We start from the raw sequence: 23,478 nt of genomic DNA on the forward strand, positions 1-23,478 counted from the left end.
AAGATATGAACCTTTTCTTAAGACATCAGCATAAGACTTGATATCTGGCAATCATCAACTAGTATATGACTATTTGTAACAATAACACACATTTTAGCTTTCATGATATGACCAGATTTAAAAATATTATATCTGATAAATCTCACTTTATAATGAACTACACTTAGCCTAGAGTAGCTCCCTCTGATATGGCAGAATTGGAGACACCTACAAAGCCTTTCTCAACTTCCTCTCTAAATACTTCAGATCTGCAACTAGAAGACCTAGGTAGTAATTTATTTCCATATCTTTATATTAAAAGGCCGCTGTTCTTAGTCATATTCATTTATATATTCTTCTGATATATTTTTCAACCAACAATGTAAACACTACAGGAGAAAGGATTGACTCTGATGCCTTACAGAGACATCCTAAGCTCACAGGTCTCAATGTCTTCGGTCTGGGTTTTTGTAGAAACCCTGTAGCAGTTTCCTCAGATATGAAAATCACAATTGAGACCAACAAGATACCTGTCTTTCCACTAAGGATTATCATCCTTTTATTTAAAAAAAAAAACAAAAAAAACTGGAAGTTATATTTTACATGAGCTTTGTTGATAAATCAAGCTCCCTATTATGCAAAAACATAAAGCAATTAAATAAAAAGTTAATTTAGTTCTACATCTCACCATACTGCTCAATGAAAATGGAAACTACATTTAATACAACTGACTTAAAGTATTTTTTTTCTTCATGTAGCTCGATAATCCTTCTAGCCAGAGGCCATGCACGAGTTACTTATTTTCCTGTTGTTTACTAAGTAAATAATCCAAGTCAGCAGGTTTTCCTATATAAAGAGGCTGGTTATTTTGGGAATTCATTATAAATCTGTTTGTTGACCGGCAGTCAAAGGCTTCCCAAAACCGAATAACTAAATAAGAAGATGGCTTACATGAAAGGCTTTGTTTTATTAGCTGTGATGTTTATTCTTTCCGACGCTGCTCCATTGGTAAGTATATTTGGGGAAACTAAAATAGGTGTTTTGCTAAAAAGTGTTTTTAAAATTCAACTCATAAATTCAAATGAAATATAAAATGTAGTGTTTGATCCAAAAGAATATATGCTATTTTTACCAATACATAGTTTGTTGACTCCATGTAATTGCATTCTACTTATGTATTTTTCACTTTTATGGAACTTTACTCTATTTCAACGTTTAATGATGTTTGTATTGTAATCTGCTGATTTATTAAATCTACAAATGGTACTTATGGGTAGATCATTTCTTTTACATTAGGAAAATGTGACTTTTCATAGACATAGCAGGCAATTTAACCCCATGACCCATCATATACATGGATTATTTATTTAAAAAACTAACTTTTCATTTCTTGCAGATCTGAAGAAAACCTTAGGGAAATGTAATATCTGTTACAGTGAATAATACAAATATTTGATAAGCAGATCACGAGCAGTCTTTCTTTTGTTAACCACAATACTTGATTAGAAAGTGGTGTGATCTTGCCTAATATGTAGAGTAATGTTGTCTGACTATTAAGTCTGTAATGGGGCAATGCTAGGTGTAACAAGCACCATTGGCCACATACTGTATTGCTACCTTAAAATTGGATTCATCAGCATTTACCTACAAAGCTCTTCATATTGACACTTTACCTATGTAGTTAAGTCAAGTGAACTACCCAACACTGTACTGTACACATTTTCTCTTCTAAAGCCACATGATACTCATGGCGCTGCAGACTCCAAGTGTCCTTTGATGGTGAAAGTTCTGGATGCAGTCAGAGGAACAGCAGCTGCCAACATAGAAGTAAAAGTTTTTAAACAGAATGAAGGTGGAAGCTGGGATTTGTTTTCTTCTGGGTAAGAAAGATAGGTATATCTTTATTTCATAGTAGTTGTATAATTCTGCAAAAGTTTGATGTTGTGGAGCCACTAATAAGTAAGTACATAAGGTGTCCCAAAGTAAATTTCATGACGAAAAAACAAAATTGTAAAACCTGAGAAATGAACGTGAAACGTGTGAAGAGACAAAGAGATAGATGATACTCTATGTAAGCTTCTTCTACTACTATTTTCTCTTTTCTTCTTTCTCTCCTAAATCAAAGATTTTAGCTGTCACTAGTAAAAACCATGCCCATCACCACACCTCAACCCCCCCCCGTACAACCTCTCAAAACTTAGAAAATGTCTGTGTGAATAAGTGGCAACCCTTGGCCTAGATCTGCACATATCACACCCAAAGGAAACTGTGATTCTCTAGCAAATATCTCCATCATTTGCTCCATCGTGCTGATGTAGAGTGCAGGACTCCACACCAACACCACTAGGTGCCATGGAAAATTCACAATTGTTGCAAGGTAAATACAAGTGGTAGGAGACATCAGCATATAAAATAGGGCATTCCATTTATTTCAGGTGTGGCACAACGAGTAAAGACGCCTCTATCATTACATCCCTGCCTCCCTTCATTCCACAGTAAATAGAAAGACATAAGATTTGCTTTCTTTTGGCACATAATTAATAATTACATTTTGAAACAACTTCTAAATTGCTTCATAAACAGGCATGTGTACTTCAAAATAATTATAGAAATGACACTAAAACTTTTCTTTTAATCCCTTAGAATAACATCTCAACAAGGAGAAATCCATGATCTTACCAATGATGAGCAGTTTGTTGAAGGAGTTTACAAGGTGCAATTTGAAACCAAGTCCTATTGGAAGAAGTCAGGCCTTTCTCCCTTTCATGAATATGTTGATGTAAGTGTCCAAATATTCTCATATAACTTAGTACACACAGCAATTATCTAAAACTCTTATATTTCATAAAAACTCTAAGGCATCTAGTGCCTCGGGAATATCTATTTACAAATAATTGTGTATTTATGGCGAGACATATACACGGGCTTCATCTTCAAGAATTTTTATAATGTTTTGCACATGATGATGATGGTTGTTTTACCAAAGTTCACTAAGGGTTACTCATGGGACCTTGGAAGATCCGACTGTGCAATAAAAAATGCTCACTATATCTCTATACGGATTGATATCTCCCTTTATGAACAGAAAACCTGTAGGGCAAGTTTGCAGGATTCGTCCATGCCTCAGCAAATATTGTGTTACCCAGTGATGTAATCATCTCAACGTTTTACTATTTTTCCAACACTTTGTACAGCTAAGTGTGTGCCAAAGATGTTCATATAAATATAAACCTAAATAGTTTATTCAGTAAGCAATGAGGTGCAGGTGAGTTGATGTAATATGAAACATTTGATTAGACTGATTTACGATATAAGTTGGCTTATTTTGCAGACATTCTAGGGTTGGCCTTCCCATAGTGAAGCAGGTCAGATGAAATATCAATTAGTTGGAGTATCAATTATTGTACAGCTCTGCAGATGTTTTGATGCTTTATAAACAGTTGCTAATGAATATTGTAAAACATTGTTGCATCTTTTTTTTTGTCATTATAGGTAGTGTTTACCGCTAATGATGCCGGACACCGTCATTACACTGTTGCTACTCTCCTCACTCCGTACTCTTTTACAAACACTGCCGTTGTCAGTGAACCACACGATTAAAAGCATGCAGTACAAATCTGTGCCACCTGTGTATAAGTAATGTATACATGGTACACGAAATCTTGTGTTCACTAAATGTATTTTTCTAACATAGCAAAACACCTTGTTGTCTGTATTCTAGGTTATGTTAACCATAGTTAAATAAATATCTCATACTGTACTAAAACATTTGAGCAACCTGTTTGTTTGCTGTTATGAGTTCTATGTTATTAGAAGTAAATGTTGGTTGACTTAATTGATCCCAGTTAAAATGCAAAGCTACAAATCTTAAATGGCCTTTCTATGTCACTGGATCCTATGACTGGGAGAAAAGCAGCACACGCAATAACCTCTATAAGAAAGGTCAGTAGAGGGCAAAGCTTCCTGGTAGCAGGTCATGGCACAGGGGTAAATCCAATGAAGGTACGGTGCATACAATCAAATTGGTAGCTCAGGATCAAGCAAAGAGAAGGGTTAGGAGGAGAAGATCCAAGGGGTTCATAGAAGAGCAATACTTGCAATATATATAATGACCACTAGGCGTCACTAATTCCCAACTAACCGTGTCAATGAAAATCAGTTTCTAACGTATGTCTGAAAAATAAACCTTTCGATAACTGCTCAGACAAAAGTGTACCATCCATGGTCCCATAAATTATTCTCTATTTGTAATTATTCATGATTTTTTCATGATTTTTCTAGGATTCAAAAATATCTGCTTCACAAATAAAATAGGTAAATACTATATCTACAGATGCTTTTTGACAATCATAAAGATTTGCTTTATATATTGTTCTTAGGGGATAGTAGAAGCATTATTAAACACTCATCTACAGACACCAGACAAGCCAGAAGGCTTGTTTTTTCACTCAGAAATCTCGTGGTGCTTCCACAAGGGATCCTGGGTAGGCGAATGCAAATAAGGTCATCATTGATCACCCTTTGCCTCTATATCCACTTTATACATGGATCCCTTGAAAGTAATTGCCTGCTGTATAAGACAAAACTAGGGTAAGAGGTGCAATAGCCAGATCACCACTCATTGGTCTCATCTTAAAACCAGCACAGCTATATGCCTATCATATGCATGTTTAAATTATCTCACTGTATTAGCCTCCACGAAGTCTGTCAGGACTTTTCCACTTATCTGCCATCTTCTCAGTAAAGTAAAACCTTCTGATATTACATCTAAGTTTCTGAGCCTCTAGCTTTAGATTATTACCCCTTGTTCTAACATTTCTCTTTCTTTTAAATAAATATGCCTCCTGCACTTTGTTAAATCCCTTTATGTATTCAAAAGTTTCTTTTTGCTCTCTCTATACATAGTTAAATTTGTGAAATGCCTTACAATCAAGGCATATGTACTTGTTTTGTGGCATGTATGAAAACTAGAATAAACAAAAAACATGAATACATTTCACATTAGATATTATAACTGCATACTCTGATTATACTTTTAAAGGCATTTATAAAATCAGGCTGTGACAGTATTGCATTGTAGATAAGTGACCACTAGATGTCACTCAATCACTGATAACTATAGACTGTGAATGGTAAATGAGTACCGTACCAATTTTCAGTGGCTGCTATCCATTGTTGTAACATCCATTGATGATGTAACAGTGTCATAGATTTTTGTTACATTTACACGTCTCTACTCTGTACCCTCTGCTAGGAATGCATATATCAATGGCATCATCAAGGTAATTTAATAATCGGCTTATATTGGTAATGCAAGCTTTCAGGAGTAAGAAAATCAGAAGGCATTATAATTGGGTCTATTCACTAAATAGGGGGTATCCATGCCAATTACACATTTCAACTCCCTGATATCACCATAAATTACAAAGGGCATTGCCTAGTGAAATTATCTTGCAGGGTAGGTAGGGTGAACAGTTCCACATAACTTAGGCCCTAATGAGGGTCAGCTCAGTCCTTCTTGGAGCAGAAGCTCACAGTTTACGGTTGATAATTACTGGTATTTTACTACTCGTTGTGATATTTTATCTTCAACACAAGGCACCAGGATATTACTTCATATTTCTGCATTGCATACTTTAAAAGGTGTGCAGCTGAGCCCATGCAGCATTCATAGTGTAAATGGCCCAGTTGGGAGATCAGAGATCTCCCTTGTAAACGACCCATTGAGGAACAGCACAAAAGTGTGATCAGCTCCCACCCAGTTTTACAGCAAGGATACATCACTTTTTGAAATACAAATATCTCATGTTTTCACCTTTTGGTTATTATGAGGCTCTGCACAATACAACTGTTTCAGTCTATGTGCATTAAAGTCTACCAGTCTATGGTAACCTCTGACTACCTCTATAAATCCAACATAATCAATGAACTGAATTTATAACTTAATGGATCTGAGCATTAGGCATGGAACTGCAAATGGTTTAGAACCTAAACAAGTAAATCACAGAATGTGATAGAAATAAATAATCAATTTTTTTATTAGGAACTTAGCAGGCTAAAAGTTGCATGAGCTACGAAGCATAATTGATTCAAATCTAATGTAGTAGTATGTACACCAAGGACAAGTCCAGGAATCAAAATCATAGTATAGAAATTCCCTATTGAACACCAGAACTTATCCTGTAATGTCCGGTTTATAATGTGAAACTGGTTAAGCCTTAACTAACACATAAACCCCAAAATACACATATTAGTTAAAAAAATATATGTATAGTTTAGTTAATCCTAGTTCTTTGCTACAGACATCCCTCAGATTTATAGTGCCTATCATCAAAAGAGTTAATTTCCTTAATACTAGTTATCAGAATACTATAGTTAACTATTCAAATTTGTTATGAAACCACTAGCTGATTTTAGCACTGTGAAATGAAACAATGAAATACCGTATTGGCTCGGATATAGGCCGCCCCCGTATATAGGCCGCACCCTAAAAGTTTGGTGCTTTTTTAAAGAAAAAGTTTTTTTCTTTAAAAAAGCACCAAAAAAACATGCTGCCACTCTGCCCCCCCCCGAGATATGCTGCCACTCTGTCCTCTCCCCCCAAGATATGCTGCCACTCTGTCCTCCCCCCCGAGATATGCTGCCACTCTGTCCCCCCCCCCCGACTTACCAGAACAGACTCCCGGGTTTCTTCCGGGGCCGGAGGGGGACATCTATGCACATCGTGTATACAACTCCCAGTGCCGGCACTCAGCGGAAGTGCCGGCACCGGAAGTTGTATACGCGTATTGCGTAGATGTCTTCCGCCGGCCCTGCAAGACACCCGGGAGTCTGCGGAATATAGGCCGCACCCCCACTTTAAAGACTTAAAGCGGGGGGAAAAAGTGCGGCCTATATTACGGTATATTGATAACTTGAACTCTGCAAATGAAACTTGGGGTCATTCTTTGGGCCTGGGAAAGTATTCCTGGCCAGGCCTGGCACAAGGAGAACCCTCATACATACTGAGAAATCACGCTTGTCACAGGCCCGCTGAGTGGCAGCTTCTGGACCTACTGTCCTAAACCTAGTTGGTAACATTGCAACTAGGTGAGTAGCCAAACTGCATGCTTGTCACATCCACTTCTGGAAGCTGGGGCATTGCCACCAGGTTGTTTGAGTTCCCAGCTCACCTTGTCAGCTACCCTACATTCCCTGCATGTTAGTTGGCCTGGGCTAGAACATGTCAATGTCTATAAACATAGTTGGTTGATATTACTTAAAAGTATATTCGGGTTTGGGAAACTGCGATTTGGAATTATGTTTTTCCATTTAAACATTGCACGGTAAGCTCATATTTATATCTATAAAATGGGGACAATTGATGATAAAGTTCAGTTACAATGTGATTTTGAATTTGCACTGTTCTCTTGATCTGGTTTAATAATTACAACTGTTTATCTGGTTGTTTTAATTGATGCCAGCATTGACCTCTGCCTTATAGTACCCTTCTGATAACTGTTTAGTATATCAGCAGGTGTTTCGTTATGAAACCACGAATAGCTTTCCTCTAATCAGCTACTGATTGGAAGAAAGAAGTCACTTCTCTGGCTAAACTCCAAATAAACCTCCAAACTAAACTCATTGACATCGTTACCCTTGAACTACTAAAGATATGGTGGAAGAAACAGCAAGTTGTACATAAAATTTACCATAAAATAATTATGGACAACTCTATAAGCGCTAAAGATTAGACTTGTGCATTCACATTCGAAGCCCTGAAAACAAGACCAGATTCCCCACAAATTGGATGAAAACAAAGCAAAAAGCTCAGAATTTGTGGGTCCACATTCACTCACACTATCTCACACGCTCACTCACTCTCTCATTCTCGTTCACTCTCTGTCTCACACTCTCTGCCGACCACTTTGGCTTCTGCAGACCACTTCCGCTTCTGTATCTTCTGCATCTTGTTCTTCATCATTCTTCTCCCTCAACATCTTCTCCCTTCTCTTCTCAAGTTCAAGTGAGGGCAAAATGATGGCACTTTCATTGACATCCTCTCCCCCGACTGGAGGATCTGGGAGAGGACGTCACCGGACACGCTACCATATTGACGTCCTCTCACCCAATTGGGGCGCGTCCAGTGCCATCACAGATTGTGCCTTCATTTTGCTCTCACTTGAACTCGGGACAATCAAGGAAAAGTACGTCACCGGACGAGCCGCCATATTATCACGAGTTCAAGTGAGGGAAAAATGATGGCGCTTGCGGTGATGTCCTCTTTTACCCGAAGAGAGGAGGATAACACATTTTGCCATTTTAATTTAGGGCAATATGGTGGTGCTTTTTGGTGACCTCCTCTCTTCCTGATGCTCTAATCGGGCAAGAGGACATCACCGCAAGCGTGCTATAAACATGTGGTTGTAAATAGATATTCCGATTAAACCATCAAATACATGGGTTGGAAACCATGTTCATAATACCAAGGTTATAGTTTCAGAGTCGTCTAATGGTGCATTAAGGAAATGTCCATGTCTCAACATTAAATAATACAAGTAAGAGACAAATTTAGCACAGCTATTTCTTAACATAGTATAAATATTTCTGTACTCAAGAGTTATTCATTGCCTTATTGTTTACCAAGCAGATAATTTGAGTCAATAGGTTCACATATATAAAGGGACCGATTATCATGTATATTTCAGCATACATTTGAGACACAGTGAGACACCACTCCAACCAACGATAAGAATGGCTTATTTGAAAGTATTTGCTTTCCTGGCTGCACTGATCATTCTCTCTGATGCGGCTCCATCTGTAAGTATTAGCTGTTCAGCTAAATAACTTTACTTGCGATTCTATGTGTGTGTTACCTAAGATTGGAGAAGGCATATCATGGATCTGAGTGTACATTTACTAACATTATGTTTGGTACAACTCAGGTATTGTCACATTCATTAAGATTACCAACTCAGGAATAATCATATATTATATTCATATCCATGGAGGACACCTTTAATGGATAAAGTCTGAATCACAATGTGTAAACAAGGTGTGGAAATTATTTTAATCAAAGGGTATACAGAGATTTTCACTGCACTTCTGTTTAGTATACATATAATGAAACCCCCATTTTTTGTCTGCCCATGGAAGGCACGTGATACTAACACAGCTTCCGAACTGAACCCCCTGGTGGTGCACGCCGTGAACTCCGGAACACAAACTCCAGCAGCTAATCTACAAGTAACACTTTTTAGACAGAACGACGATGGAAGTTTTAAACTGATTTCCTCAAGGTAAGCAAAATAAATATTACTAAAATATAAACTATTTCCTTGTTCATGCACCAGTTTGTAAAACGTAGAATACACAATAGTGCCAGAAATGCCACCAAAGCAGAATGTGTATTGCCAGAAAGCCAAGAAACCTATGGATTACAATGGCAGGACTATTAATGAAAAATACTTTAGTATTGTCACTTATAAGCTTTATATTTCTTCCCCTGTGATTTCAAAAAAATGTTTCAAAGTATCAGGCGAATTCAAATAATGTGTAATGTATTTTAAAAAATATATTTATCTCTTAGACCAACAGCTGCAGATGGAGAAATCTCTGATTTTGTTACTGAAGAAGACTTTGTCGGAGGTGTATACAAGCTGCAGTTTGCAACAAGTGCTTTCTGGGCCAATTCAGGCTTTTCCTCATTTTATGAAAATGTTGATGTAAGTGATTCATTTATCAAAAATAAAAACAAATCAATTCGAGCAATGGTTTTGAGACCATTGATCTATTTTACTGTATTCAAAATATTAACATTTTTGATTATATGAAGACTATATAGATATAGAAATATTTACTTTTGCTTTCCTATTCAGTCTCCAAAAACCGCTGCTAAAATGTATTTTGAGGCAACAGTAATTTTACAGAATTTCTGCATTATGTTCAGTAAGGATGAAGAAGTAGTCAAACAACATTTAATCCAATGAAAGTTTTGATAATTACAAGGTGACAAGATATATTGTAGTAAAACAAATACAACTAAAAACTATTTTTAATACTGGGTGGTTCGCAGAGCTGCAATTAACCAGTTTTTGTGTATATTGTAGGTGGTGTTTTCCGTTGAAGCTGAAAACCATGACCACTATGACATCGATGTCTTCATCTCTCCTTCCTCCTTCTCAAGCACAGCTACTGTCACCGACCCACATATTTTAAGAAACTAGGAACATTCTCCATTTGAATTACATTATGTGGACATACAGCCGTTCAACATCAAAATTCAGTAACATCTATTTTCTTTTTTGCTGTATATATATTGTATGTTAAAAGAAATCTTAAATAAATGTCTCCTACATTAATAATCACAAATTGCTACTTTGTTTGCTTTAAAGGGTTTAAGAAATTTGAAGTATGTTTAAGTATAAATAAACTGAATCATTTCCACTCATGCTTCTGCAATCTTTTGATTGGTATACATTACACAAATATTTCCTCAAAATAGCCTATATAGGCCATAAATGATGATTTAGCGATTTCTCAACTCTATTTCAATAAGGCATTAGTGTGCCCCTGCTTCAATATTCAATATGTGGTTTTAGCTACGGCCAGTGGCCACTCTAGAAACAATATATAGGGGGGGCACACAAGATACCACAGTCAAACTGGGGGGGCATTAATAATTTCCACCATTAAATCATACCACTGAAAAAAAACATATATATATATTGCCAAAAGTAATGTGCTATGGAATGATACTTTTGTTATTGGACAATACAATACTTGATCATTCAACATGGGAAGCCTGAAGCCACAATTTAGTGCGACTAATCCTTGAAATCCTTTAAACAACACAATACCTTAACTTTTGCACTAAATGATTTCAGGGGCTAATATTAGATCCTGCTGCTGATATATATATATTAGCCCCTGTTGCCCATATATATTAATATTAGCCCCAGTTGCCGATATATATTAATATTAGTCCCTGCTGACGATATATATATATATATATATATATATATATATATATATATATATAAATATATATATATTAGACCCTGCTGCCGATAGCAGGTATAGATCAACCCATTAACACACAAAACCAGCTTTGCATGTATAGATCAATTTAAATTCACTTGTGATCTCAGCACTGAAGGTATATATCAAATAATCAGACATATAAATCCTGTATTTGCAGGTATACAATAATAATATATGAAACGTAGCATCGCAGGTATAGATCAAGAAATACATGGAAACAGCATTGCAGGTATACATAAATAATGTATGGAAACATAGCATTGCAGATATGGATCTACAGAATAACACAGAAACCCAGCTCAATTGGAAACAGATCAATTGGAATTCACATAAAAACACAGCATTAAAGGTATATTTAAAACCTCCTAAATTACAGGCATAGATCACAGGTTGCACACCCCAAAGCCAGCCCTGGCGTCCACACTGCCCACATAGAACCTGGCCAGCACCCAGATAACACACATACGATTTGACATCTTTGTCCCATATACACCCGGCCTGTGCCATCTCGGTCCCCAAGGCTCAAACATCCTGCTAGTGCCATCTTTGCCCTTCCACAATTATACATCTATGATACACACAAACACATTAACTTATGCTCTCCCTCATTCATACAATTCATCCATTTTAAGAAACTACGCCCCTTGGAGCTTCAAATGAGGGGCTATATGTATTTCTAGGACAAAAGTTGAGTGCACAAATAATGATGGAATATGTCGCTTTGGCTAGAAAATATGTTTTTTCTATCCATAGCGACATGTTCATTTGTGTCTAGCACACTCCAGGTTTGTACTAGAAACACATACAGCCCCTCATTTGATGCGCCAAGGGGTGTAGTTCTTGCAAATGTGTACTTTTTGTGCCATAATTTAACTTCCTACATGAGCAGTAATGCCACGTCAAGGCTTCAACCCTAATTACTGATCGGGGAAAAGAAAAAACGTCGGTGCGCTAAGCTAGTCACAGGCTCAAATAATACAAATGTGTAATACGAGGCCTACCAAACAGGTGTAAGCATGCTGCAAGAAACAGTGTATTGGCTGTACAATGTATACAAAAAACAAAAACTGTCTGCGCTTCTTACCCTAATAAAGTTGGCAACAAATATATAAACATAATATAAATGAGAGGTTTTGGTTATATGAATTGGCCAAAGCATAATTAAGCTCACCCGCCACGCCAAGGCACACTCTCAATAGGGTGAAAACCTACTCTCACCTCCTACATAGTGGACACACTGCTTTCTTTTCCCTGTTTGCACATATTTGAGGTTGTTGGCTCCTCATCAGTCTGGTTGCAGCTTGCTGTCCAGGGGTTAATGGGGAGGAGGTTTAATTGCACCTCCCCCAACACATTAATAAGGTTTTGGTAGCAGTATAAACTGCTTTGTGTGCCCACTATGTAGGAGGTGAGAGTAGGGTCTCACCCTATTGAGAGTGTGCCTTGATGTGGCGGGTGAGCTTAATTATGCTTTGGCCAATTCATATAACCAAAACCTCTCATTTATATTATGTTTATATATTTGTTGCCAACTTTATTAGGGTAAGAAGCGCAGACAGTTTTTGTTTTTTTGTATACATTGTACAGCCAATACACTGTTTCTTGCAGCATGCTTACACCTGTTTGGTAGGCCTCGTATTACACATTTGTATTATTTGAGCCTGTGACTAGCTTAGCGCACCAACGTTTTTTCTTTTCCCTGTTTGCACATATTTGAGGTTGTTGGCTCCTCATCAGTCTGGTTGCAGCTTCTATGGAGGCAGTAAGGATTTACATAGTTTTTTAAACATGGCTTCTCCATTTGGCTTTATTTTTCATGACACTGTGCAGTATGTCATTTGTTGTTGTTCAACCGAGGCTGTGCTTACGTAATTTTTAGACCTGCTGAGGAACAGATTGTGGTTATTATCTCCGACGTATAAAACCATAGAATTCCAAAAGGGTGTACTTTCTTTTTCACACAACTGACTATATATATATATATATATATATATATATATATATATACATTGACTCTAACACTTTACATATATTCTGACTCTAACACAACAGTACAGTACACATACATACACATATACACAAACTACTCTTATCTTGCTGAGTTCGGTCTACAATGTAGCTTGCATTCTCTGTGTGAAAAAGAATGCCGGAGCTATCCTGCTAGGCGTATGTTTGGGATCCCCAAGCTCATCTTACACAGACAAACACTAGCATACTTATACACAGACTGACATACTTTCACACACAGTAAAATACACACTCTAACATATGTACAAACACAAACTAACATATGTACAGTATCATAGCTACGGACAGTATCTTACTTACACACCCACAGTAAAATACTCACACACACCAACATACCTACACACATATAATCCCCTGCTAGACGTAACATACACACAAATACAGCAACATGCTTAGACAGACTAACATCCTTACACACACACAACCTACCTTTGTTGGCTCATGAGGCGGTAAGCCAGTGCCAGCTGTTTGCTCCCTTATGGTCCTTACCCTGTTGGGCCTGAGGAATCATGGCCTGCAGTGGGGTTAGTGGAGATGGTGTTGGGGGCCCGCAGGGTCCTCCTTTACACCGGTGTGTCTTTTACTGTGATATACTAGATTTCCGTGATGTACTAGAGACTTTCAGCATCTTAAAATGAGGGGAATATGCAGGTCTGATGGGAGAAGGGAGACTGAGTCTATAGGGTGTACATAGATGTACACCAGGCAAGCCCTTAAGCTCTGCAGGTTGCCTGCCCCCTGTGGCACCCATGGTATCCTGTAGGTAAGCTGTTTGAAATGAATAAACATTCATTATACATGGGCTACAGGGGCTCCCCTTCCACCATGTGCATATTGGTAGGGGATGCACTATTTGTTATGCACTCTTTGTTATGGGCTATTTGCCATTCTGTGATACAAGAACAATAAAATGGATCATCTGTCATTTATTAATAAAAGTGGAAAGGTTTCAGACATAGAAAACTAAACTGTCCCCTCGGAAACTGCACCATCAAAGTAGGTTTTTCAAGAATGAGAAAGTCCCGTGTGGTAATCTGACACCGTTATACTGACATTCAAAGTACCATGTCCATTATCCCTTCAGAGCTGGAAGGCTGAAGATAAGCTAGGGAGTTACAGCTGTGTATCAGAATCCCATGGTCAGCAGCAGTTACACAAAAAAATATATATATATATGGATTACGACACTCTTACCCTGAAATGCAAATGTGTCTATATTTTAGTTTAATGGCAGAAAAAAACTAAACAAGATTTATTATTTACATGATTCCATGCTTTATTACATGATGTTGTTCTGGAGCAGAGAAAAGTGCTACTAAAATACTGAAGTGTGTTTTGTTAACACAGTTTAGATTAGACAAAGACTGTCACCAAAGAAATATGTGTAAAATATATGCTTTTGCTTTCTTATTCAGTGTCTCCAAAAGAAAAAACGGTTAACATTAATTTTAAAATCAACAGTAATTTTTACAGGAATTCTGCATTCCTTTCAGTAAAGATGCATCAACAGGAGAAGTAATCAAACCACATCTTAAACCAATAAAATTAAGGATACTTTCATAGTTACAGAAGTACAAGATGTATTCTGCATTCTATGATATTTGTCATTCTGTTTAGTACCATTGGCTATGAACTTATTCTTCCAGTACCCAGGAACCACATCATGTGTCAGAATAAATACAACTGGAGACTCTAAACTGTAATATTAGGTGATTTGTAGGTGGTGTTCTCTGTTGAAGCTGAAAAGCATGACCACTATGACATCAATGTCTTCATCTCTCCTTCCTCCTTCTCAAACACGGCGAATGTCACCGACCCACACACCCAACTAGAAACTGCATCCATTTGGCTTGCATTATGTAGAGACAATGCATGCATTTTCACTGTATAACTAACACATTTTTAAGAACAGCCCTTTTTATATATACATATATATATATATATATATATATATATATATATATATAAGGGACGGTCAAAAAGTTCCAAGACTTTTATATTTTCATTGGAAGCGGTGAAGGCGGGGGGAGTAGTAATTGGTCGTGTCTTAGCGTGTCATGTGACTAGTTCTGTCTGGCAAGCCGGCTGCCTTGCAGTTTAGTATAAGAGTTTTCACCCTGGGGTGAGGATGGCTGCGAAACTTATAAATTGCACCAAAGAGGAACAGCGTTCTGTCATACGCTTTTTGTGCCGGGAGCACAAATTCATCAAAACAGAAGAATAACAGTTGAAGAGGAAAGCTGAGTTGACTGTTGGATCTGCCTCTGCCCCGGCTCATGACAGCCTTAAGTTCAGTAAAGTGGGTGCCAGGTGGGTGCCTAAGCAGCTGAGAGAGGAGCATAAGCGCAAGTGCTTAGACGTTTCGTGAAGAAGGTGATGATTTTCTGCAGAAGATAGTCACTGGTGATGAAACGTGGGTTCACCATTATGAGCCCGGAAGCAAGCAGCAGAGTATGCAGTGGAAGCATCCATGATGATGATGATGATGATGATGATGTGAGAGCAGCGGTACATCAGTGGCTACGCCTATGATTGGTATATGTTACACAAATAGCCCTTGTAAACAGCCCTCATAAGCCACAAATGATCATGAACTCATTTTGAATTTCTTGGGAATGATCGGATGAGCTGGTAAACAAACTAGTCCTAGGGAAATAATTGTGAAGACACTAAAAGTCATTCAAAGCACAACACATAATGTGAATAATCCGATAAGCATGAAAAATTCAAATTAACATTTGTTGTGTGTGGACAGGAAGGCTGAAAATATATGTAACTGTGGATTAAAGACCTGTGCATCGTCCTAGTTTTGTGTGGACTCCACCAAGCCTCAAGTCGGAAAAGAGTAAAACTTTTCAGTCAAAAAACAATTTAACAAATTATAACAAATATAAGCGTTTATTCACACAGAGTTTGATTTGTTCATTTGTTTATTAATGTGGATAGCCATATGTGACTGCTATACAATACCAAACATCTGATGTGGCTACATTTGTTAAGAGAAATGTGGCCCTGAAATAGGAGAAATAAATATGGTACACAACTGCATCACTCATCTATGGTGTAAGCTGCTAACTCTTACTGTCTTAATGTTTCATGTCCCAGAGGATTGTGGTTAAGTTTACATGTGGGTTTCATAGGTAGAGATATCTTGAATAACAGCACTTTGTGGGTTTTCGAACCATCTATGGTAAGTAAAACCTGGGAATTAATGTCCTTGTGGTTACATCTTCCTATAAGCTGGGTCCCTAGGAAGCAATTATAGAAATGTCGACCAACCTGCTGGTGTTGAGTTGCAGCTTGGGGAATGTCAGTGTGTAAGGTTGACATGGACAGGGAGTGAGGCGTGTAAGGTTCTCTGGTTCTCCAGGTCAACACACTCTTTTAAATGAAGGTGTTTGCAACACCGACATCAATGGGCAGTCCTGGCCATGTCCAGCAAGGGTAGGCTATGGGTATTCAAAGGATGGAGTGAAAATAGGAGTGAGGATGCCTTATAGTATAAACCAGTGATGAAATGAAGACAACAAAAGACACTTCATAGCGAGTGTGAGTAATATGGGTGGAATTGCAGAAGCTCGGGCTGTCTTCATCAATGTATAAAAAAGAACATATCTGTGGATCGAGAACTGGGTCCTAGCAGGTAAAGGTATGATAAATAGGTAGTAAAAGTAAGGGGAAATTGGAGGAATTCCCATGAAGCACCAGACACTAGTCTTAAAACTGCTAGAGAAAGAAGAAGAAGAAAAATAATGAGAAAGAATAATAATAATTATAACAATAATAATAATAATTTGGGCCATCTTGGTTTCTTGCTCCAAAGGGACAGATTTTTTACATGCTGAAATATACACAGAGCATCAAATAATATTTTCTACACTTGAAAGTTCCAAGCCTCCTTTATCTCATGGTATGATAAAAGCACAATGAAAATATAATATATCTTGACATTTTATAAGTGAAAATTGAAAGGTTTAGATATAGAAAAAAAAAATGCCTCAAACTGCATTGTGATAACGTCATAGTTTTTTGAAGCGTGAGAGACAATGTTATGCTGAGATACAATGTCCCAAATGCAATATCTGTGGAAAGCTGAAGATAAGCTGGGGAGCTGCAGCTGTGTATCAGAATTCCATGGTCAGTAGCAGTTGCACAATATGAACAAACAAATGCTGTTTTACGTATCAAACCAACGTCTCTTTCATTGAACAAAATAAAAATGTGTCATTGATTATAGAATATATATTTTTTATTATAGTTTATTCAAGAGAGAAACCTACCAATTGGAATTACTAGAGTAAGATCTCTCCACAGTATTAAGACCCAAACCATTGTGCTCTTCTTTCTTCTCTTATTGTCCCTCTTGTTTAATAGCTTAAAATGCTGGTTGTTTAAGACTGCATAAGCCTGGCCACAGGCTGTGCTAGCATAAAAAAAAATGTGTGGCCGCGCATATGCAGCCATCGGCCTCCGACCTGAAAGTCATCAGGTTGCCACCGGCCTTAAAGTGCTGTCAACTCAATAATGCTTAGATAAAACATCAAGGTAAAGAAGAAAATGTGTTGATAAACTAAATTGTGTAAACACACAATAAAATTAAAAACATAATTATATTTAAAACTTGAAAAAAAAATATGAGGGGACACCAAAGAGTATTCTTTCCTAGGGTGGCATTTTGTGTAGGACCTGACATGGACTACGTCTTGTAATTCTGGACCAGACGAAGATTCTAGTAGGAATACCCTTTAGACATAAGACTTCTAGGCGTATATATAAAGGAATTTGAACAAAAGCATTCAGACAGAATAGTATAAATCAACCATCAAGTTGCTTTTTATAAAATAATCTAAAGGTTTGCTGCACATTAAAGAGTTTAAAAAAACCCCAAAGGCTTCATATATAAGGACAACAATGACCCAGCAATTAAGAAGTGTAGTAGTTTGATGCTTTTCTTAGTTGTAAATTAAAAATGTGATTTCAAAACATCTTCATAATATATAGGTCCTTTTCAAGACAGAAGGTAAAAATTCCACCTTATCAGTCTTTTCATGACATTAAATAATGGAAGTATAAGACAGACTTAACATCATGATTTCTAAACATAACATATTCCTGTACTCAGGAGGCATGTATAAGTTACTTATTGCCTTATTGTTTATCAAGCAGATCATTTCAGTCAATAGGTTCACCTATATAAAGGGACCGGATATCACTTGTATTTCAGCGTACATTTGTGGCAGAGTTTGGCATCACTTTGACAAAAGAAAAGAATGGCTTATTTGAAAATATTTGCTTTCCTGGCGGCATTGATCGTTCTCTCTGAAGCGGCTCCATCAGTAAGTAAAACTGAATAATTGCTGTTCTAATTAATCCATAAAAAGTAGTTTGTCTGTCACACTATGTGCATGTTTTGAGGACACTTAGATTGGGGTTTAAGTAAAAATATCAAAGATATCATGAGATGAGAACTTGGATCTTACATTTAACTAACATTATCTTAGAACCATATCCATGGAGGACACCTTTAATGGCTAAAGTCTGAGTAGCAATGATGGAACAAGATGCGGAAATTATTTTAATCACAGGGAATGCAGGGATTTGTCTGGCACTCCTGTTTTGTATACATATAATGAAACCCCCATTTTTTGTCTGCCCATGGAAGGCACGTGATACTAACACAGCTTCCGAACTGAACCCCCTGGTGGTGCACGCCGTGAACTCCGGAACACAAACTCCAGCAGCTAATCTACAAGTAACACTTTTTAGACAGAACGGCGATGGAAGTTTTAAACTGATTTCCTCAAGGTAAGCAAAATCAACATTATTAAAATATAAACTATTTCCTTGTTGGTAGGCACTGGTTTGTAAAAAGTAGAATACACGATAGCATCAAAAACAGAAACCACAAAAAAAGAGGTTACCCAACTAGGTTACTATTGGTTACATTTGATGAAGCCTCAGTATACTTTAATATTTTCACTCGTAGGCTCTGGGAAGTTCCTGCACAGTCACAAAACTATTTTTTAATTAAAATATATATCCACTTAAACATATCAGTGGACTAAAATGAAGACCTTACTTGAACTTACTGTTCATCTGTTTCCTGAGCGTTCCTTATGGTATATTCTTACAAAGTTTGTGATCCAGCTTTCAGTGAGATGTACAATGCTTTATAGTTTTTGTGGGTCAATTTTCGCTTAGAAGACACAAGTACTTCTTGCCATAATTTGTTTTAATTTCAGTTTATTTTTATATTGTTTAATTACCTTTTTCATATTATTAAATCCATCACTGTCCCCATATAGGTCACCAAATAAAAATGTCTTTCAAACACTGTATATTAATGTATATTGATAAACATATATTTATCTCTTAGACAAACAGCTGCAGATGGAGAAATCTCTGATTTTGTTACTGAAGAAGACTTTGTCGGAGGTGTATACAAGCTGCAGTTTGCAACAAGTGCTTTCTGGGTCAATTTAGGCTTTTCCTCATTTTATGAAAATGTTGATGTAAGTAATTAATTTATCAAAAATAAAAACAAATCAATTCGAGCAATGGTTTTGAGACCATTGATCTATTTCACCGTATTCAAAATATAAACATATTTTGGATTATATGAAGACTATATAGATATAGAAATATTTGCTTTTGCTTTCCTATTCAGTCTCCAAAACCAACAACTGGTAAAATGTATTTTGAGGCAACAGTAATTTTACAGAATTTCTGCATTATTTTCAGTAAGGATGAAGAAGTAGTCAAACAACATTTAATCCAATGAAAGTTTTGATAATTACAAGGTGACAAGATATATTGTAGTAAAACAAATACAACTAAAAACTATTTTTAATACTGGGTGGTTCGCAGAGCTGCAATTAACCAGTTTTTGTGTATATTGTAGGTGGTGTTCTCCGTTGAAGCTGAAAACCATGACCACTATGACATCGATGTCTTCATCTCTCCTTCCTCCTTCTCAAGCACAGCTACTGTCACCGACCCACATATTTTAAGAAACTAGGAACATTCTCCATTTGTATTATATTATGTGGACATACAGCCGTTCGACATCAAAATTCAGTAACAGTTTCTTTTTTGCTGTCTATATATTGTTTGTTAATAGAAATCTTAAATAAATGTGTTCTACATTAATAATCACAAATTGCTACTTTGTATGCTTTAAAGGGTTTTAAGAAATTTGAAGTATGTTTGAGTATAAATAAACAGAAGCATTTATACTTTTGATTGGTATACATTACAAAAAATATTCAACGTATAGTTTTAGTTAAAAAAAAAACATTAGAGGCAGTTGCCTCTAATGTAAGGTACCCAGACCACAGATCATCTAGCCACCCATCAAGGGAGATCTGTGTGAGCTGCATGGATGATGGGAGGAGGAGGGAGTATGAGTAAGAGTATGGTGCGTTTATAGAGGTTGTCACACTTGCTGAGGGTCAATTCATCAAGGGCATTTGATTAGAAGCACCTGTCTGCTACTTAGTATCTTAATTTCTATGAAGGCAGTAAGAGTGTACCTAGTTTTTCACATATGGCTTCTCCATTTTGGCTTTATTTTTGTTGAATAACTCATGACACTGTGTAATATGTCACAAGTTGTTGTTCATATGATGTTGCACTCAACAGATTATGGTTATTAAGTCTGATATGTAAACCTTATAATTAAAAAAAGCATACTTTCTTTTTCACACAAATATATATATATATATATATATATATATATATATACACACGCACACATTGAGTCTTACACTTTACATACTGACTCTAACACAACAGTACAGTACACATACATACACATATTCGCAAAATATTCCCCCTCTTAACTTGCTGAGTCCAGTCTCCAATGTAGCTTGCACTCTCTGTGTGAAAAAGAATACCGGAGCCCCCCTGCTAGATGTATGTTTGGAACCCCCAAGCTCCTCTTACACAAGCACACAATAACATACTTATACACACAGTAAAATAGTTACACACTCTAACATACATACAAACAAAAACTAACATTGTACCGTAACATACCTACCCACAGTATCATAATTACACATCCTCAGTAACATACTCACACACAATAACATACTTACACACATATACTAATATACACACAGATACAGCAACATGCTTAGACTGACTAACATCCTCTCACACACACAACCTACCTTTGGCTCATGGGGGGTAGGCCACTGCCAGCTCTTTTGCTCCCTAAAGGTCATCATTCTGTGGTGCCTAGGGAATCGTGGCCTGCAGGGGCATTGGTGGAGATGGTGTTCGGGGGCCCGCAGGGTCCCTTTTTACACCAGTGTCTCTTCTACTGTGATGTACTACATTCCCATGATGTACTAGAGACTTTCAGCATCTAAGAATGAGTGGAATATGTGGGTCTGATGTCTGATGTCTTCATCTCTCCTTTTCAAAGACAGTTATTGTCACCGACCCACATATAAACAAAAACTTGAAATTGCATTCGTTTGGCTTGCATTGTGTAGAGACAATGCATACATTTTCATTGTGTAACTAACACATTTTTGTCTTTAGAATAGCCCTTTTTACTTACTGCCATCCATATATATCATATGTTGATTGGAATTTTGATTAAATATTTTCTGCACTAAGAACTAGAAATTGTTGTTCTATTTGCTTTACAAGTGGGTTGAAGTATTGATATATAATAGTATTTCCACTACTGCAGTCTTATGAATAGTCCTTGTAAACAGCCCTCATAGGCCACAAATGATCATGAGCTCATTTTGAATATCTTGGGAATGATCGGATGAGCTGATAAACAAAGTAGTCCTAGGGAAATAATATTGAAGACACTTAAAGTCATTCAAAGCGCATAATGTGAATAATACAACAAGCATAAATAAATAAAAATGTGTGTAACTATTTGTACAATGAAATGGTGGTCAGAAAATAATGACCTATGCATCCTCCTAGATTTGTGTGGACTCCACCAAGCCTCAAGTAGGAAGAGGGCAAAACTAGATGTCAGGCATTGAAAAACATGTCTATTCTGGAAGCTATCCATGGTCCTGAAAACAATATAACAATATAAGCATTTATTCACACAGAGTTAGATTTTATTTTGGTTCATTTTTTATCAAGACATGTACAAATGTTGATAGCCATAAGTGACTGCTATACAACCAAACATCTGATGTGGCTACATTTGTTGGGAATTCCTCTATAGTGCTGCTAACTTATTGCCTTAATGTCCAAAAGATTGTGGTTAACTTTACATGTGGGTTCCATAGGTTGGATATATCTTGAATAGCAGCACTTTGTGGGTTTTCAAGCCATCCATGGTACAGTAAAACCTGGGAATTAAAGTCCTCGTGATTGTGGCTTTTGGGGGCAATGTCGGCATGTGTTACTGTTTAAGGTTGACATGCATTTTCGAGGGGACCCCCTCCGTAGTTTCTTAAAATTGAGTTAGCTAACCCTTGGTTTTCAATTTGGGGGCTAAAACCTTGGGATGGAGTTAATGCTTTGGAAAATTGTTGTGAGAAACTATTTGTATTATGATTTGCATTACATTATTTTAGCGAAAAATAAATGAAGATACATCACAGTATTTGTTCTAATTTTCAATAAAGCCCTGTGGCCTAACACATTTCCTGTGTCTGTTTATTGACAATACACATGCATCCTCCAGTGGGCAGTGCGTGGGTCATGTTGTTATAAGATTGTTATAGGAGTCTGAAATCAGATGAACTAAAAGCTATTATTAATGTAAGCAGTCACTTAATAATTAATAATTTATTTGTAAGGTGACATTTAAAAAGTAGATGTGACTATGATTTAATTAAGTATTATACAAGGCCAACAGAACTCTTGTTTCAGGAGATGCTCACTGGGGTTGGCCCTTCATATCATCTACATACCTGGAAACTTTTGGAATCTGGCTACCCGGAGCCTACACTTGTGAGACGTGAACAGGAGTACCAGCTGTTTTCCTTGGGAATTACTGCTAATGTTTTTTATGGTGACAGCGGGGAATTATTTTTACATGTTTTTTTTAAATTATTTCTTTTATTATTTTTATTTTTTTTATTGTACTAATCACACTGTGATTGCTGAGCTGGGCTCCATTGCCTTGGCATTTTATTAGTAAAAGTAGAAAAGTTAAGGCATAGACGAGTCCTGTCTAAAACGGCATTGTGATGACATAGTTTTATCGAGAGTAAAAGATACTGTTATACTGAGATACGATGTACCGTATGCATTATCTGTTCAAAAGTGGAAAGCTAAAGATAAGCTGGGGAGCTGCACCTGTGTATCAGAATTCCATGGCCAGTGGCAGCTGCATAATATGAAGAAACAAGTGCTGTTTTACGTTTCAAAACCAACTTCTCTTTCATAGAAAAAAATAAAAAATTGAATACAACTGCTATAAATATTATATACTGTATATACAATGGTGTAATAATATGT

General features: G+C 36.9%; 3 protein-coding genes across 3 annotated transcripts; all 3 read left to right on the forward strand.

Moving 5' to 3' along the window:
* The first annotated feature begins 846 nt into the window (after positions 1–846).
* LOC128498103 (transthyretin-like) lies at positions 847–3,747 on the forward strand. Its single transcript, XM_053468391.1, has 4 exons — positions 847–987; positions 1,714–1,859; positions 2,623–2,758; positions 3,472–3,747. Exons 1-4 carry the CDS (start codon positions 922–924, stop codon positions 3,577–3,579), a joined length of 456 nt encoding a protein of 151 aa, XP_053324366.1. The 5' UTR covers positions 847–921; the 3' UTR covers positions 3,580–3,747.
* A 4,923-nt stretch (positions 3,748–8,670) lies between these two features.
* On the forward strand, positions 8,671–20,261 carry LOC128498102 (transthyretin-like). The gene is made up of 5 exons (XM_053468389.1): positions 8,671–8,778; positions 9,115–9,257; positions 9,548–9,683; positions 10,068–10,267; positions 20,108–20,261. Exons 1-4 carry the CDS (start codon positions 8,713–8,715, stop codon positions 10,182–10,184), a joined length of 462 nt encoding a protein of 153 aa, XP_053324364.1. The 5' UTR covers positions 8,671–8,712; the 3' UTR covers positions 10,185–10,267; positions 20,108–20,261.
* Positions 15,436–20,047, forward strand: LOC128497732 (transthyretin-like). The gene is made up of 4 exons (XM_053467893.1): positions 15,436–15,525; positions 18,692–18,834; positions 19,406–19,541; positions 19,931–20,047. The coding sequence occupies exons 1-4, from the start codon at positions 15,436–15,438 to the stop codon at positions 20,045–20,047; spliced, it is 486 nt and encodes a 161-aa protein (XP_053323868.1).
* Positions 20,262–23,478: the final 3,217 nt, after the last annotated feature.

This window comes from Spea bombifrons, chromosome 5, assembly GCF_027358695.1.
Source record: "Spea bombifrons isolate aSpeBom1 chromosome 5, aSpeBom1.2.pri, whole genome shotgun sequence".
In the NCBI taxonomy this organism is placed as follows: Eukaryota; Metazoa; Chordata; class Amphibia; order Anura; family Pelobatidae; genus Spea; species Spea bombifrons.